At 38.4% G+C, this 19,401-nt stretch overlaps 2 protein-coding genes across 7 annotated transcripts in view; one reads left to right on the forward strand and one right to left on the reverse strand.

Moving 5' to 3' along the window:
• The window catches only part of GTF3C4 (general transcription factor IIIC subunit 4), an 83,760-nt gene extending 77,696 nt beyond the window's left edge, over positions 1 to 6,064 (forward strand). The window contains exon 5 of the mRNA XM_072632794.1: positions 5,703 to 6,064. Coding sequence (XP_072488895.1) covers positions 5,703 to 6,049 — 347 coding nt within the window. The 3' untranslated portion in view covers positions 6,050 to 6,064. The remainder of the gene's footprint in view (positions 1 to 5,702) is intronic.
• AK8 (adenylate kinase 8) overlaps positions 1 to 19,401 on the reverse strand; it is a 174,488-nt gene that overhangs the window by 27,691 nt on the left and 127,396 nt on the right. The gene's annotated exons all lie outside the window — the stretch shown is intronic.

Genomic DNA, 19,401 nt, shown 5'->3' on the forward strand with positions numbered 1-19,401 from the left:
CTAAACCTGACTTCATAGTCAAACTACGAAAAAAAAGTCTGTTTATGCTTCTACTGTCAACTCCAAATCCACGTCCAAGTATTCATGCTGTTTTGTCTTTGTTACACTAATTAGTACCCTAGAGAGGGAATGGGGTGGAATGATTTGTTGAAATTTCTGCAAATGTCTGATTTTTACAACTTGTAATTCACAAAAGGCACCCAAGTTCAGTCAAAATTTTCTTATCAAGTTGTAACTTGAAAAGGTTTGAAGAGCGATTAGCCTTTTCAAAAAAGGCAAATAAGCCTTGAACAAAACCTTGATTCATGAATTGGTTAATTAGTCTTTTTTCGGAGATTAACCTTCAGTAGTCCTTAATCGTACTATACATGTAATTTTGTATATGGTGTGTGTATATATATATGTATATATATATACATATATATATGCATCACACAGCTGAAAATAACTGCCCTTTGTGCTTAAAGTTCCATTCACTCAAAGTTGTCATCATTGATAGAGATTTCAATATATGCTCAAATATGTCTGATAACACTAATTTCTGACTAACCACATAAGTAAGCCCCACAGAAGAAATGTTGTGATCTTTCTGGTTTGGGGTAAAGCAGGTAGAGAGCTTTTTCTCTTCCCTTGCCTTCTACCGCTCTACGTCACTGAGGATGAAGAAAAACATTCTCAAATAATCAAGGTACAGACATTTAGGCTGCTACTACAGCTGCAGCTACCAGGCAGATGAGTATGTGAGTGTGTGTATATGTGTGTGTGTGTGTGTGTGTACATATACATATTTAGTAACCAATATTAATGATTTGATATTTGATTTTCTTATGTAATGGGAAAGTTGAAAAAATCTCACTTTTAGGTCACTCAGATTGCTCCAACATAATTTCCCTTTGGGTATACGCTATAGATCAGTTCTTTTGCTCAAGGTGACTTTTTAAAGAGGAATTTTAAGGACAGTCCCTTTAATGATGAGTTGTGACTTTGAAGAAAAGCTTTTTTTAAAAAATGGGATGATGCTAAGGGTGTTTTTGAATTTACTAGTTTTAATAGTCTAATAACTAGTTTTCTAATTTACCTGGAATTTTATTTAAGTGTGTGATATACAAAAAAGAAATCATAACTATATCTGATGTAGATTTTCAAAAGGACAGGGCTATCAACAGTATTTATGTGCTATTTAGCACCTCTCTCCTTCTTCCTATATTGTCTATCTCCTTTATCTTCTTCCCCCTAACTTCTCCCTTGTTTCCTGTACTTTGAAAAATTAGTAACAATTTGCTTAATGGAAAGTGTTGTTGCTATGAGGGTAGATGCTGTAGAGATTATTGGGAAGTGATGGTGGTACAAAAAGAAAATACATTAATAAAATATCAAGTCATTACCAAGTTTTCATTCTGCAAATGAAATCATCTCTATCCCCAACCTTCTGAATACAATACATCTCTTTTACTATAAGGTTTTACTGTAACAGATTCAGATTAATTACAAATCAAAGTATACCTCCCCAATATACAACTCCATAAAACAAAGGCTTGTTAGAATGTAGCCAGGCTATAAAGCAGGTTGTTGGACTTATCCCTTGATAACAGCTTCATAAATAGGTTCTAGGTTCCACTACACAACTTCTCCCTTTCTGAGATTTAGCATACCTAAAACTTTAGTGTCTGGGGTGAGTTACTAATGGAAATCAGTACAAATGGAAACTTGAACTGAATTCTTTATCTTCAGAGTAAACCCATCATAAGGATAAAGGACATTAACTTTTTGGATACCCCAACCTGAGACTAATTCGATGGTCTGAATGTGCTGAATGAAGACTCAACTAATGTTCTGGAAAAAAAAATACTCAAGGTTGAACTGTTTATCAAGACTCTACTTAGGTTAAACTTCTTAAGTGGACACTGCCTAGGATCGGAAACCTGAATTTGTAGATAAGACTTTTCTTAACTTTCAACTGCATAGTCAGGCTCGCAATTTAAAACCAAGGCTCTTAGTCCAGAGCTTGAAAGTGACAAGTGTCTCCAAGGACTATTATTTGAAATCAAACTGTGACTGTCTTTCAATGCTATCAAAGTTGGAGGACTTCTTGTCTAGTTTCTTCTCATTGCCCCTTCATTGTGTATATCACTTTGGACGGTTGGACCTATTTGCACATGTCAGGCTCACCACAGTCAGTATTAGTATGTGCCAGCAAGTCTACAAATTCATACACCTATTTTTCTGGGGCAGCCCTAGATACAAAATGGAGTCTATTCAAATGATGTACTCCAAGACATGACAATGGTGGAAACACCGTAGGGAAGACCAACAAGTCCAGATTCCCTTGGGGAAAGGGGATTTTGGAAGGCCTAGAAAAGCATCCCACTTTTTCTTTCCTTGAGGCTATCCCTATACCTTAAGAGAAGAACTTCTAGGCCTCAACAGAAAAGCTAAATAAACTGAAATAGGGGTTAGTTCATGGCCTTGAAGAATCCATTCAGCACAGCAAAAACTGCATAGAATAAAGAAAAGAGAAGATGGGTAAATTCACATTGAAATCTCTGTTGGCAACAGCTGACAGGAGACATCAGAATATGGCAATGTCAGAGAATCAGAAGCACAGCATGAATTACGTTCTTTGATGCTTTTGAAGCACCTTGGATATATTCAATCACAAAGATGTATTTTGGTTCAGTATGGAAATGGCTATTTGCATTTCAATATGTTGGAGCAAGACTGCCAATACAAACAGGGACCCATGTAGAAGAGATCAGCTTACCAGAGTGAAAACCACAAGGTGACATCTAGGAGACCTTTAAGATGAAACGGAGCCCAGCTTGTAACATTTTTTGTTGACTTACCAATATTTCTGAATGATTGGGTTTTCAAATGAGATCAGTCAGCATGCAAATGAGAAAACAGGATTAAGACATCTTCTCTATCTGATTGGATGTGGAGTTTATCAAAAGAGTCTTTTTTCATATCAAATTTCCATCACAAAAGGTCAAACTTTCAACTCCCATTACTCCTGCTAACTGCATTTCCTGTGACTGATGGTTTATTCCCAATGCTGTTGCACAAAGGCAAAATTTAACAAAATGCAGACCAACACACACACACACACACACACACACACACACACACACACACACACACACACACACACACACACCACTATCACATCTTTCAAATGCAGTGGACCAACATTTTCCGATCTGATTCTATTTTTCTCCAACCCATAAAAAAAGGCCTTACCGCCAAAACATCACCTCTAACCTGATGAGCTATTCCCAGCTGACATTTTTATCATCTCTTTTCCGTTTTCAGCTGACAGGAGCACTCGCTGTAGCGCCAGAATATTTGGATTTTACAACTTGGTCATCTAAAATATTTAAAAGGTTTTTCATATTTTCCATGTGTTAAGGACCTAGAGCAGCATCATGTCTCTGGCATCTCATGAATTGTTCCCTTGGCCTACAGCTCCTTTCGGGAGCCAGTCTGAGGTCTTGGGCAATGCTGTACCAGGAACAGTCAGAATCACCCCAGGAGAGACTGCTGCAGGTCTGCCTTTGGCACAGGCTTGCACATTTGCCAGGTAGTTTGCTAACCAAACACTTCCTAATCCCCTTCCCACCAGTTGGCAAAGAAATATATTCAACTGGAATATTGAGAGCTACAAATTGTTTGGTAGGCCAGTGACAGAATAGGATTCACGAAAGCAAAAAGGACCCCTAGAAATCACCTAATTTTTTTAGGTCAAAGTACATTCTAATCATCCCAGAGGGCAAAACTGTCTTTTATCCTTAATATTTCCAAGAAAGAAGATTCATTCCATCAGCTCCTGTGGTAGTTCCCTGCACTGTCTCCTAACCTTTTTAGGCAAGCACTTTTTCTTTACATCTAATCTGAATGTCTTTTGGTTCATTTTATGCTTCTTTCCAGTGTTCTGTTCTCACTGGAAAGAGGGAACATCAGCTCCCTTGTCCTCCATATAAAATATATTCCATATACAATCTATTAAAAATATATAAAAATACTATATTGGATGTGTATATATAATATTTTTATATGTGTGTATACATATAAAACCTCTATAGGTGTGTATGTATATATGCGTATGTATGCACACACATACACATTCACCTGTTAGGGCATGGACAGAGGCATTCTCCTTCCATATTCTCTACAAAAGTTTCTAGACCACAAAAAAAAAAAGTCACTGTTCATGAGGCACGGATAACACACTACACTTTTTTACCCAAATGAAATGATCTATCGTTGTCCTGCACCTGACTCTATCTTTGTAGGTTCAAACCAGAGGGATAATAAATAGGTGATAAAAATACTACTACTTTCCAAAAATAATCTCATACTTGTCTTTGGCTACTCCTAGGAGATTCAAAGAACCAAAAGTAGGTGCTCCCTTGATCTCCAGTTTCTAATTCTGTATTTTCCAATTGCCTGACAGCTTCTCTGAAAAACACATCCCTACTTAGTGGGCCCATGAAATCAGCCCCAATGGGTACAATGATTTGAGGACAATGCCCAGTTAGGTGTCTGATAAATGCTATTCATAGACTGACCAACACCTTACTCCCAACAATCGAGTGCATTCTTGTCTAGAACCATGCTGTACAATCATACTACGGTTTTGAAAATAACTCTGAAGGTCAAGTGGTTGGGTCTTCGGCAAGTTAGGAGCATTTGCTTTTATGCAATGAAGTTATTAATGTCACAAGCCAAAGTCTGCGTGAGCCAAATTAAAGTCAGTGTGCTCATAAAATGGCTCTCTCAATACCATTATCATCACAACGTATATAACTCATCAGATGAGCACCTAGAGATTTCTGCTCATCTGATTTTCTCTGTTCTTCTTATTACTCAACAACTAAATGTTTCACAAAGTCATTTCCTACCGAAATATTTATGTTCCCAAATGTTTATTATCCTCTCTATCATGATCAAGATTTTATGAGCACTCTATACCAACTGTGAATTAAATGCATAATTTCTGATCCATCAAAATCCAGTTTGGCACTCTGTTTGTCTGTATTATATAGCAGCTGCAATGGTCTTCAGACAGGTTATAATGGAAGCAGTCTGGACAGAGCACCCAAAGCAACTGATATTTCTGGCTGGGGGCTTAGTGGTCACCACTGTTAACTGGTAATGAGGAGGGAACTTGTAGATTCTGAGTTGTCAGAGTTACACAGAGGGACTGTGTAATTATAATTATTTTAAAGGAGTCTATACCCAAAGATTCAAGAGAGGTTTCTCAATAGAAAAAGAAGAGTGGGGAGAGATACCAGATCATTGACATCCTGTGTCAACTAAGGAGCCAGGTCCCAATCACCTATATTCAATACAAAGGAAAGAGAGAATCTGCCTGCTTAACTGTAGGAGTTAAGAGTAAATCATAACTTTTAAATGTACAAGAGAGCCTAGGATTATAAGTAAGATAGTTTTTTTCTATTTGATGTTCAAGGTGAGCTACCCTCAGAGTCACCAGATCTTTGCTTGGTGGCTGTGGGGTTGAGACTCATGGAATATTAGAGGTAGGAGTGAAGAATTTGAACACAAAATGTAGGGCATTAGAGCTTGGAAGGGACATTAGATCTAAGAGGGGTTTGAGAAAATTAAAGTATCATATAACAGAATACAGAATATCAGAGCTAGAAGGGGACTTAAAAGGAATCTAATTCATTGCCTTCATTTTACAGATGGAAAAATTGGCCCAGAGAAGCCAAGGGACTTACTCAAGGGCACAGCAGTGGTCCCTAGCCTGGAGAATTTCCCTGATGACCTGAGACCATGGGAATTAGTCAACCTTATTTGGAGAACTGGTTTCACTTTGAAGATGTTTTTGCTTCTCCTGGGTTCCCAGAACCATATTTCAGTAATGCATCTCAAGTGTTTGTTTTTTTTTAAAATAGAATTTTCATGGCTTTCTATATATTGTCAGACATGGGAACCATTTCCCCAAACCAAGTTCCATTGTCCTAGAGCAGAGGTGTATAAGATTACACTTCAGATTAAAATGCAACTGAAAAATATTTACCAAAACTAATAAAAATACTATAAGACATAGATAACAAAACATTTTAAAACTAAGTCAATATGTGACTTAGTGACCCCATTTCTATTTGAGTTTGAGACCAGTGTCCTAAAGAAAATCGTGTGGTCCACTAGAGAATGGTGAGAATCAAATGAGATCAGATGTGGAAAGTATGTCTTCTCTTGGAGTTGGAGCTAGTTATTTCTTTTCCTATTGATCTAAATGCTATCACAATAGCTAGTCAGTCCCAAATTTCCCCCTAAGAGAAGAAAGTACTATAACCACAGGAAAGCTAAGTGACTTTCAACTTCTTTCTTTTACATTTCCTGAAGAAGATGGTTTATATGAGTATGATGTGCTTCCTTACCAGTGAGCATTGTTATTTTCCAATTTTATTCAGCTACTCAGAGTACTAAAAAATTGTAAATGTTTTTAAGATGAATTCCAAATTCAGGTTAACTGAGAATCACTGCATTACCCTAATATATGTAAAGATATGTTTAAGTGCCATTATCCTTCCTTCTACAGAATGTGTGCTCTATGGTTAAGTTTTGCATAGTCCCACAACTAAAGAGTATTTCTCAGTGTTCAAATTCTGCCACTGGCTTCATTCCATGTGGATTCATTCCATGACTTTGTCAAACCACACAGGATTCAGCATCCTTTAGCACAATCCATTGGATCCCTCAATAGAACCTAGAGTTCTAGGAGACATTTTAAGATATCCCGAGGCAAATGAGAAGACCAGTACTAATGTGTTTAAGAGACATTTGTATTTCAGCATCTCTGGAAGGGTCAAAGTGAGAAAGATGGAATGGAGAGAAGCAATATTATTTTGTCTCTCATCAGATGAATGCAAAGGACTTTCATTCCATTTTATAAAAAGCACATTTCTACCCACAGAGCTAGCTCTCATGGAATCATAGAGTTGGAAGGTACCTTAGAAATTAGTGCCCAAAGAAGTGATATGAGAAAACACCCCACCCCCTCCTTTGCAGAGGTAAGAAGTTCATAGTTGTGGTACACTACATATCTTTTTAGACTTTTTGTGGATGTATTAATTTGTTTTAAAACATTTTTGTCTCTTCCTCTTTTTTTCTTTAAAATATGGTATTTATGGCTGAGGAGCCTATGAGGAGGGCTCTAAGCAGCCATGGCGCCCAGCTGAAATGGCATGATTCCAAAGCCCCATTTCCACAAAGACTGGCAAAGACAAGTTGACACGTGGCTTAACCAGCCAGCCAGGAAGATCAGAAAGCAAGAGGCCCATCAAGTAAAAGCCCATAAAATTGTTCCTCACCCTGCATCTGATCCTATCCGGCCCATCGTGAGGTGCCCTACTGTCTGATACCACACCAAAGTACAAAGGATTCAGCTTGGAAGAGCTTTGGGTAACTGGTATCCATAAAAAAGTGGCACCAACCATTGGTATTTCTGTGGACCCTCATCGAAGAAATAAGTCTACAGAGTCTCTCCAGGCAAATGTCCAGGTTGAAAGAATATTGTTCCAAATGAACTCTCTTGCCAAGGAAACTATCTGCACCCAAGAAGAGAAAAAGCTCTGCTGAAGAACTCAGGTTGGCAACCCAGCTTACAAGATGAATATCATTTTTTTTAACTCCACAGCTCATATGTTAACAAATCTTCCTGCCTCTGTCCCCTCCCCACTTTCCATCATCCATACCAGTTCCGAAATAATACTGCTCATATGTCTCTTCTCCATTCAAAAATCCTTAATGGACTCTCTCTCAAGTAAAGTCTAGATTCTTTTGTCTGACATTCAATATCCTTAATAAGGAGCTGACACCCTGGCCTTTCTAGGATGCTTTCATATTACTCCCCTCCACATGCTCAATGTTTTAGTTAAAATGGACTCTTCTTCGGGCCCCTTTGTCCTCCCTCTGGACATTCTCCTGTACTACCCCACCTCTGGGCCTTTTCTCATTCAAACCTTCGTGCCTGGAAGGTCTCCTTTTCTCTTCATTTCTAGAATTCTTATCTGGTCTTTAAACCCCAGTTCCTTAATGAAGCCTTCCCTGATGTCTCCCAGTCAGTAATGACCTGCCTCCCTCATAGAGCCCTTAGTTTAGAGCTTCTTAATGCACTTATCGGATAATATTCCCTATGATTGTGTGTATTTCTGTCATTCCCCTACTAGCTTCATGAGGGCAGCAGGGACTGGGTCTTATCTAATCTTTGTATCTTCCTGAGTACCTGGCAAGGATTTTATACATGGTAGGTGCTTACTAAATGCTGGGTAAATGTCTATTTCTCTATGGTAAGGGACAAGTTCCAAAGCACACCAAGAAAGCACAGCTCAGTATAAGCGTTCATACCTCCAGAAATCAGCAAATGCACATCAGGGCTTGATGTACTATTCTGTTGACTGACCAAACTTAAGAAAATGACGGAGATATTGAAAACTTAAAAGACAATCATGAATACACTTTTTCCTTCCTCCCCTTTGCCCCAAAAGCTGGTTGTTCGAATTATACCAGCACATTCCTGCCTCAGAGGGACAGAAAATTCTCTCTATTTCTCCCCTGAAGTCAAAGTCCTAAGTGGGATCAAAGATATTCAGACACTACGGGGCCAGAGGAAAGGAATGAACAAAAATGGTGAATGCCAAGAGCATTTCTCAAAATTCCTCTGAGGTTCTATAAAGGAGAAAGCTGAGAAGGCAGCAGGGTTTGATTCTTATCATGACATGTGGAATACTTTATTAACAATAAAGGAGAAAAGAGTAACAAGGCTACGTGCACTTGGCACGGCACCTGGAATGGACTGCACCCCACCCAGATCCTTGCTTTGTAAATGCATTGGATAAAGCCAGAGTGGGGCTTTGCACAAGGTTGGCATACTGGAAACTGCTCTGGACGTGGAGTCAGCAGACCTAGGTCCTTGTTCTAGCTCTCTGACGAGCTAGCTGAGTGACTTTGGGCAAGTCATTGAACTTCTCTAGGCCTCAGTTTTCTCATCTGTAATAGGGGAAGAGAATCAAATGGATGAATCCTAACGTCCCTTACAGTATTCAATTCAACAATAGCAATGCTCAGTCACCATACTTACATCCTAATCTGGACACAATGGGGAAATTTTTAAAAAAATGGATATGTATGTATGTGTATGTGTATGTGTATATATGTGTGTGTGTGTATACATATAATACACATATATATTTATAAAGGGCATAGAAATTATCAAGTTAAATTTAAAAGGAAGGAAACATGCTTTTTGCTAAATATAGGATTTCAAGGTGATCGTTGTGATCATCAGTTCCGACATGGCCATAAATTAGTACAGTTCTCACATCACTCATTAAAAAAAAAGCCAGGCCATTCTGACCGAGGGCCACTTGCCATTCCTGCTAAGTAACCAGATAGCTGTTAATTAATAAAGCTGTCAGGTGAATTGCCCTGCTCTGGTCATTATTATCCATTCAGTAACAGGATCCTGCTATCACCACCCCTATCTGCCCCATAGCTTCCAGCTCAATTAACTTAATGCTATGCAAATGAGAGGCTCTCCTCATCATTAGCTTAGAGTCCACGAATGTTAATAGCATAATTGGGCCTTCAACAGGGTAATTAGACACGATTTCTTCCATTAGTCTTACAAGGCTAATTATTGTTGATAGGAGAGAGGGGACAAGTCCCAGGGCTGTGTGCAAAGAGGGGCATCTGGTCAAAGCAAATATAGACAAAACATCGACAAGGTAAAATAACAACCAGAACCTAAAGCAAGCCAGGCAGAAGGGAAGGAAATAAAGAGGAAGAAATCTTGTCACTATGCAACAAGGGTCATGGCAATAAAAATAAGAATGTTTAGAGAGTTTTACAGTTTATGGAGTTTTTCCTGGCAAGAACCTTTTGGTCTAGGGATCATACCCACTTTACAGATGAGGACACTGGAAGCTCAAAGAAGAAAGGCAATGAGATCATAACGAACAACACAACGAGTCAGGACTAATTTAAATCTTCTTAAATCCAATGCTCCATCCACTGTACTACACTGCCTCAGAGGAAGTAAAAGGAAAATTATATTAACTACCAACATGAGAATTCTGACTTGTCTTTTGAAATAATGAAAAACTTTACAGTACTGAAAAGTAAACCTGACAGAAACCAGGCATACACCAATATCTCATGCTGTATACCAAGATAAGAGCAAAATGGGTACATGACTTAGACATAAAGGAAGATATCAAAAGCAAATTAGGGGAGTATGGAATATTTTACCTGCCTGATCTATGGATAAGGGAAGAATTGATGACCAAGCAAAAGATAGGAAGCATTATGAGATGCAGAATGGTTAATTTTATTACATTAAATTAAAAAGGTTTTTCATGAACAAAACCAATGCAGCCAAGATTATAAGGAAAGCAGAAAACTGGGAAATATTATTACAGCAAGTTTCTCCAATAAAGGCCTCATTTCTCAATTGGATAGAGAACTGAGTTAAATTTATAAGAATATGAGTCATTCTTCAATCGACAAATGTTCAAAGGATATAAACAGGCAGTTTTCAGAAGAAGAAATCAAAGCTATCTGTAGCCATATAAAAATGCTCTAAATCACTTGATTAGAGAAATATACATTAAAACATCTCTGAGGGGCCACTTCACACCTATCAGATTGTCTAATATGATAGAAAAGGAAGATGGTAAATTTTGGGGGGATTTGAAAAAGTTGGGACACTAATGCATTGTTGAAAGAGTTGTGAACTGATCTAGCCATTCTAGAAAGCAATTTGAGACTGCACCCAAAGGACTATAAAACTGTGCATACTTGTTGACCAAGAAATATCACTACTAGATTTGTATCATTTGTATCCCAAAGAGATATTTTAAAAAGGAAAAAAAATTTATATGTAGAAAAAATATATATAGCAGCTCTCTTTTGTGGTGGTAAAGAAATAGAAATTGAGGGGATGCCCATCAGTTGGGGAATGTTTGAACACATTGTGGTTGAATACTATTGCTCTGTAAGAAATGATGAAGGGGTGGGGGCAACCAGGTGGCACAGTAGATAGAGCACTGGCCCTGGAGTCAGGAGGACCTGAATTCAAATCCGGCCTCAGACACTTGACACTTATCAGTTTTGTGACCCTGGGCAAGTCATAACCCGAATTGCCTTGCCCACAAAAAGAAAAAAAAAAGGAAGAAAGAAATGATGAAGGGGATGGTTTCAGGAAAACCTGGGAAGACTTGTATGAATTGATGCAAAGTGAAGTAAGCAGAACCAGAACATGATACACAGTAACAGCAACGTTGCAGTGAAGATCAGCTGTGGCTTAGCTACTACAATGATCTATAACAATTCCAAAGGACTCATGATCAAAAATACTATCCTCTAGAGAAAGAACTGATCAGACTCTGAATGTAGATTGAAGCATATTTTATTTTTTTCTTGGTGTGTGTGTATGTGTGTGTGTGTGTATGTTTTTTGCAATGTGGCTAATGTGGAAATGTTTTGCATGACTTCATATTAAAATGAATATAGTATATTTCTTGCCTTCCCAGAGGGCGGAGGAGGGGATCGAGGGAGAGACTTTGGAAGTGAAAATAAAAATTTTAAATGGAAAAATAAACACAAATTACTTTAGGTCCTGCAAGAACATAATTCCATTTACTTCATAAAACAAGTTCTACCTTTTTTTGCCTTAACCAATCCTACAATTTCCTAACATGAACAACAAAGACAGGCTGTCAAAAGCTTGGAAATAAAACAAATGACAACAACAAAAAAAACCCCATTAATGCTGTTTTAAAGGTTCCAGGATCTGAAGTTTTGCTGGACTAAAATCCTGGAAATAGAAAAAAGAGTAGAATTGGATTGGGTTACTTTTGATATGGCATTTAAGGATCCTCCTCAAAAGAATCAAGTACTTCTTTGCCTCACTGCTGAGACATTAATTTTACTGCACTAATATATATTTTTTAATGTATATACTATAACGTACTGGCTACATCAATATATTTTTTTAATGCTGTGTTGAAATGTGCTTCAAGTAATGTAGTTTAGGCACAACTGTGATGTGGGTAGAAGTCGTCTTCAGTGACCCTAATTTATAAGCAACAGATCCCCTTATGCTTCTTCCAATTGTCCAAAAAACCTTGGAACTACCTTCCTGGATACACTCCAATATTCTCTAAATCCAGACTTCTCTGCCTTATGTCTCATGTCCTGAAGCTACCAGATGCTCTGTTTCTAAAGAGATGTTAGGCTGATTTGAGAGGGATAGCCTGTCAAGTGTTTGTCCCTTCTGAGGCTAATAATATATGTGGATTTTTAAAGTATTGTAAGAGGCAGCTGGGTGGCTCACTGAATAGAGTACTGGGTTTGGAAGCAGGAAGACTCATCTTCCTGAGTTAAAATCCAGCCTCAGACACTTACTAGCTATGTCACCTTGGGCAAGTCACTTAATCCTGTTTGCCTCAGTTTCTTGAAATGTAAAATGAGCTAGAGAAGGAAATGGTAAACCACCCCATTATCTTTGCTAAGAAAACCCCAAATGGGGTCACAGAGAGTCAGCCATGACTGAAATGAATAAACAACAAATAAGAATGGGGAGTGCCTCTAGACTCAATGTTTTTCTCAATAAATGATCCTCCTAGGCAATACATGATTATCAGAAAAATACTTAAAGGGAGGGAGGACATGATAGTGGCCTTCAAATATTCATAGGGCTTTTAAGTGAAAAAAGGGGGGACTGGACTTTTTCCACCTTGCCCCAGAGGACAGAGATAAGAGCAGTAAATTACAAAAGGGAAAATTTTTACTTAACTCACTAACTAGGAGAGCTGTCCAAAACTGTAATGAGCTATCCCAGGAAAAGTAAGACTGAAACGGTATTTCTGAAAGGGTATGAGGAGGAAGTTTTCACAATATCAGTGATATTTAAGAAAAGGCTCTCCAAGGTTTTAAACATCTGCAACCTGCATCTGGCAAAGCTCCAAGCTTTTAAAGCACAAAGCAAGGTTCAGCAGTTCAGTGCTTTATTTATGCCTCTAAGGAAAATGGAAAATTGAAGTACAGTCTGAAGTCTCCCCAAGACTCCTATGGGTAAAGAAAAACAAATATGATTTCTCCAAGTCATCTCTGTGTCTTCGTCCTTTTGCCTTTTTCCAGGAAATGAGTTTAAGTTAATGGTCTGGCATCAGGTTTGCTAAAAGTGGTGACATCTATTCATCAGGGTTTGAATCAAATGCCAACTATTCTGTGCTCTGGCACTGTTAAAGGTTAGTCTGTCATTCTCTACCCAAGGAATAAAGAAGTCTCTGAATTTACTGATTCAGCAAGTCCAGGGACCAAGTGTTGATTTTCTTTCATTCCTTATTGGTTTGTCTTTAACTTTTACTGCTGGATACAACCTATTGCTCTGCTTAAGATTATAAATGAGCATGAGATTATATGAATCAGTATTCTGAACCCTGAAGAAAAGAAGGGAAAGCCTTTCTGAATATAAAAGTTGTAAGACACTGAAACAAGTCATTGACAAAATCTGTCCTTGGTTTGAAGAGCTAACTTCAAGGGTTTGGTCATCAGGCTCATCCATCCATTCCCTGATACTCTGTAGCAAATGATCTCTAAATAGATGGTTATGTGGCAAATGTTACTTCTGTGCCGCAAAAAGTTAGCAGCAAAATCTTGTATATAACCCACATATATTTCAATGGGTTTTATTAATTTTATTGAATTTTTTATTGAAAGACATTGTGCACACCCTTTAACCTAGCAATAATGTTACTATGTCTATGCTCCACAGAGATCAAAGACAAGGGAAAAGGACCTATATGTACAAAATATTTGCAAAAGCTCTGTTTGTGGTGGCAAAAAATTAGAAATACTGTATTGATCGATACAGCAATCCACGTCAATTCCAAAGGAGTCAGGATGAGAAATACTATCCACCTCCAGATAGAGAACTGATGGACTCTGAAAGCAGATTAAAGCATGTTTTTTCCCTTTATTTTTCTTGCTATTTGTTCGCAGTATGGCTAATGTAGATATATGTTTTGCAAGACTTCATACATGTAAAGTGTTTCATATTTCTTGTCTTCTCAGTGGGTAGAAAGATACGCTATCAATGCCTGGATCTCGGATGGATAGTGAGTGTAGGAAACATGGGAGGTCCCAGGACTCCTTCAGGTGGTACTAATTGAGGGGCACACTATTTCAGGACTGGAGAGTTCTTGGTCCTACATGAGCTTTCAACACAACAATATAATACTAACAAAAATAGTTAACATTTACATAGGACTTCGAGGTTTGTGAAACACTTTACAAATATTTCATTTAATCCTCAAAACAACTCTGGAAGGTGGGTGCTTTCACTGTGCCCATTGTGCAGACTTTGTGAGGGTGGCAGCAGGAGCCTTCAATGGCTATATGCTTTGAGCCTGGATTCTTCTTGCTTGCATAGAGAAAGGATTCTGCTTCTGATGTCCACTTTTTGGATCAATCTCATAAATTTAGGAATGCCAAATGGCCTGGGCACATGGAGCCTCACCCATTTCCAAAGTCATGATTGGTCTGTTATGCAATTTGACCTTAGAACACATTCAAGATTCAACAGCTTCAGATACAGGTGGCTGATGTATGGAGGGGAGCCTGTGATGGGCAGATTTCTATCATTAGGTTAGGGTCAGATGGACATATGGTCAGTAACCTTGAGAGGAAGTGGTTTTTCTGGATGGACAGCCCATTCAGTTCAAATATTAATGATTATTCCCAGACATTCTTGGAAGAAACCACTGGTATCTTATAAGTGTGAGTGAAGAGAAAAGAGAGAGCATATTCATTTTCTTGCAAAAGTTACATGGAAACAAACAAAAGACCTTGGACTTTTAGTATGCAAACTATGAGATCAAAAGCACCTATACTTCAAAGAAAACTATGAACTCTTTACATGCAAGCAAGGATTATGATAGACTATCTTTAATACAGATGTTCCTTCTACTTAAGAATTGCCCAATACAGGGAATGCACTTGCATTTCAGTGTACAGTAACAGAATTATATTCATTTAGCTTCACTGCTGCTGATGACTATTCATCCATCACTAATACCTCAAATCAATAAGTGAATCAGGCATTAGAATGGAAAGGAACAAACATTTATCAAGCACCTACTATGTGCCACGTCTACTATGTGCCAGGCTCTCTGCTAAGCACCTAACAAATATTCTCTCATTGACCACAAAACTATGGCTAATGAAAAATCAACCTCAGGCAAGAACAGAATCATTTTCTTCTTAATGAGGAAATGTTTCTATCTTTAACGGTCTGCCTGAAGTTAGCAGGGTGGGTTAAGTGCTCTGTAGAGGTCTCTCAGATCAGTGCTTTCAGGACAAGGACAACCTGATTGAGATCTCCTCACTAGGCTATACCACAACTATGCCACACCCAATGGAGTATTGCTCACAGAGTTCTTAATAGCACAATACCATGAAAATTGGAGTCATTCTTTGTATGCACTAACACCCAAGGTGATGATGCTATTTTCTCTCAACAGTCTCTAACTGGAAAATTGCTTTACAAAAATATACTGAACTGAAACTTCCTATGAAGCAAACTCCTGCATGTCCATGGGTGTCTTCATAAAAATTAAACTGCCTAATTTTTCCAGATTAAAGTGGCCTACCATCTACAGGTAGTGTCACTTAAGAGTTCTTATTTTTATCAACCCTCAAACATAACGTTAGGTGACGCAGAGGATAGAGTGCCAAGCCTGGAGTCAAGAAGACTCAGCTTCCTGAATTCAAATCTGACCTCAGACACTAGCTGTGTGATCCTGGGCAAGTCACTCAACCCTGTTTGCCTCCATTTCCTCATTTGTTAAATTGAGAAGGAAATGGCAAACCACTCTAGTATCTTTGCCAAGAAAATCCTAAATAGGGTCACAGAGTCAGATGTGACTGAACAACAATTCTTATCACCTCTTCCTGAAGTTTCTTTCCCACAGCATGATGTGTCTCCCCAGATTTTCAGTGCAGACAGGATGATCTTAGATGGCAAGGGGAAATCTGCAGATACCCTGAATTCTCCATGGAATTCACTGTATTTTTCTACTTTGTAAGATCCTGGAGGCTGCAGCCAAGGGGTTCAAAGGTAATGTACATTTTTTGCTATCTTTGCTTCAGAAGTAATTGCTATTGTGCTCTCGACGACAGACAACAAGCCTGGTAACAGACTTTCATAAACTAAGTTTTAACCCAGGGAGAATAAAGCTGACCTTCCACATTTGCTCAGAATAATATTCACCAGACTTTTTCTTACACAAACATTAGAAGTAAGTGGTAAAATGTCAATAGTCCCCAGACAGGAAAATAATGGAAGAGATTTCCTTTTTCCTTTCTAGTTCTTCTTTGCTACAAGATTAAAATGCTACAACTTCATGAGGCACATATTTCCAGGCCTCACATCACCATCATGGACTCTAAGCTCTAAGAATTGTAGCCGGGGGGCTCCAGCTGACTGTTTGACGCCAGGCCTGCTGACCTAGCTGCTACTTGCCTGTCACAACCATCTTCATTTGTAGGTTCAGAAATCATATTAGAAAAAGCTAGCTTCTTCTGCAAAGGCTCCATGAGCAGGAAAGATGGCAGAAGGTGAAAATACACATTTTTAAGACTGACTATTGTCCCAACATAAATAGATATGCATTCTCAGAGGTCAAATTTTTCAGTTCGTTACAGATGCTCCCTTTTCCTTTCTACTTGAAGTATCATTTGCTTACTACATATAAAAACCTTGTTAGATGATACCAATCATTTCCAACATCTCCTTTCTTAAACTCAACTTAATTGAGAGCAATTAAGCTACAGAAAGTGGATGGTTGTTTTCAGACTGGGATGGGTCTAACTTGATTGTGTCAAAAGGTTTCTTTTCATTAAGACCCAATGACGTATGAAATGAATAGTCGTGGATCCAGTGGTTCAGTCAGATGCCACTTCATTATCCAACCCAAAGTAGAACTCTATGGGATGACACAAACCTAGTCTACTGAAAACACATCAGTGTCCTTTTAAGGGACATAAAAAGACTGCAAGGCACTTGTAGACATGGAAACCCATAGAAAAAAAGGCTACAATATCCCTTTATAGCATCATGTATGTATAGGGTTGGAACAGTTAGATGGCTCAGTGGATAGAGCACTGGGTCTGAAATGAAGGAGAAGTCAAGATCTGAATTCAAATCCAGCCTCAGACACTAGCTATATGACTTTGGGCAAGTTACTTAACTTGTTTGCCCTAATATACTGGAGAAGGCAATGACAAACCACTCCAATATCTTTGCAAGAAAACCCCATGAATAGTATGGTCCTCAGAGTCATGAAGAGTCAGATATGAATGAATGACCAAATAATAATCTCATCATCTATGTAATTGCTTTGTGGGATAGATGGAAAGGTCTTCTCTATCAGAAAAAAATCATTTTTTGTTGTTGTTTCTTAGGTAGCTTTTTGTAGCCAGTTTTTCATATAGGTCTCATTGTCTTTTTTAAAAAGAAAACACTATCACTAAGTTTAGCTCTTGAATCCAGACACACTAGATGAACTGATGACTATTTCAAATAGTTGGTATGTTCAATTCCGAAGTGTGAAAAATTAGAATTCATATTTGTCCGATGACACAAATGGGCACACCAGGTATTTGCTGCATCCATTTTCCTGGAACAATTCAGAAATGCTGCACCTGGGATGGCTCATAGGATCCTTTTAAAGATAGGTACATGGCTCCCAAAGATAACAAACTAACATTAAGGGGTACTAAGATAACTGATCCTAAAAAAAAAAAAAGTCTTTTCTTCCAATATAAAAGATGCATCTATGGAACACATAGTCAATGATATGTATTCCAGTCCATGTCTGGTAAACTCTCAGATAATAGCAGCATGGTAGGGTCACTGGGGTTCTATTAGCTCAATTAATGAGGAGTAAGATAAGGCTAACACCCAGCTCTTCAGATGGCTAAGGAATAGAGCTGGTAGTAATGGAGTTATTAACCTGCGTCAGCCAGTAAATTTTGCTGCTGATTCCAACTCCATTTCCTAGTTCAGGCCTCCATTAATAGGCTGTTTATTATCCCTAATCCACATAAGGATCAGCTGCTAAAATGTGAAAGCTTCCAGGAAGAACCAAATGGTCCCCACCCACCCACCCAAAATCTTCCTGCTTTGCATTTTAATTTTCCCTTTGGTCCTGTAGACTTTCTCTTAGGAGACTGTAATATCACTTTCACTTTTAATTACATAGGGCTCTATAGCCTACTGAAAAGAGAGTATGTCCCAGGTACCTAAAATAAGGCTCTTATAATCCAATCAGTCGGCTCCCTCATATCCAGTAAGGGCTATTTGAATTGCTGATTTCATAAAGTACCACTGTAAATGAGCATTTGTTTATTCTCAATAACTAAGAAATTCACTACTATTTAAAAACTAAGATTAGCAAAATGGCACAATGTGGAACTTCCACTTAAACAAGTGATATTAAAGGAATAAGTCATGCACACATTTAGAATGTCTATGCTATTTATGTGATCACATATGGAGTAAATATAATGAACACGAGTTGACAGTCTTGTGACCAGCCACTCTTCTCCACATCCTGCCCTTGTCTCATCAAGGCTTTCCTTCATGTCATCACCCTCCAGGTGTTAGTGTTGAGTTCTAGATTTTCCATGTGTCATCCATGTTTGTGTATGAGGTGTAAGGTGCAGTTAAGGCAGGTTCTTATTCACTATGCCATACTCCCTTTTATACATGCTCTTAATGGATATTTGTTGAACTGACAGCAGAAAAAGCATTTAACCCTGGGGTCAGAAGAACCCTGGGTTCAGATCCCACAGTTGATAATTACTACCTGTGTGGTTTTGGGCAAATCATATCACCTCTTTGGACCACAGTTTTCTTCTCTTCAAAATGAGGGGATTGGGCTAGAAGAAATTCTGAGTTCCCTTCCAACTCTACATCTATGATCCTATGGTCCTGTGATTGAAGAAATGGGGTACATCTCCATTACATTAGCTAGTTTTATTTGTTGTTCAGTCATTTTCAGTCCTGTCTGACTCTTGGTGAACTCTGTTGGGATTTTCTTGGCAAAGATACTGTTGTGGTTTGTCATTTCCTTAGACAGCTCATTTGACAGATGGGGAAACTGAGGCAAACAGGGTTAAGTGACTTGCCCAGGGTCACAGAGCTAATAAGTGTCTGAGGCCAGATTTGAACTCAAGAAGATGAGTCTTCCTTGACTCTGGGTCTGGTGATCTATCCCACTGCATCAAGCTACTCTATAGCCAGTTACTCCATTGCATTAGAGTAGATTTCAGTAGCCAGAATGAAAGCTATATTTTAATAAATTACCA

This window comes from Notamacropus eugenii, chromosome 1 (genome assembly GCF_028372415.1).
Source record: "Notamacropus eugenii isolate mMacEug1 chromosome 1, mMacEug1.pri_v2, whole genome shotgun sequence".
Classification (NCBI taxonomy): Eukaryota; Metazoa; Chordata; class Mammalia; order Diprotodontia; family Macropodidae; genus Notamacropus; species Notamacropus eugenii.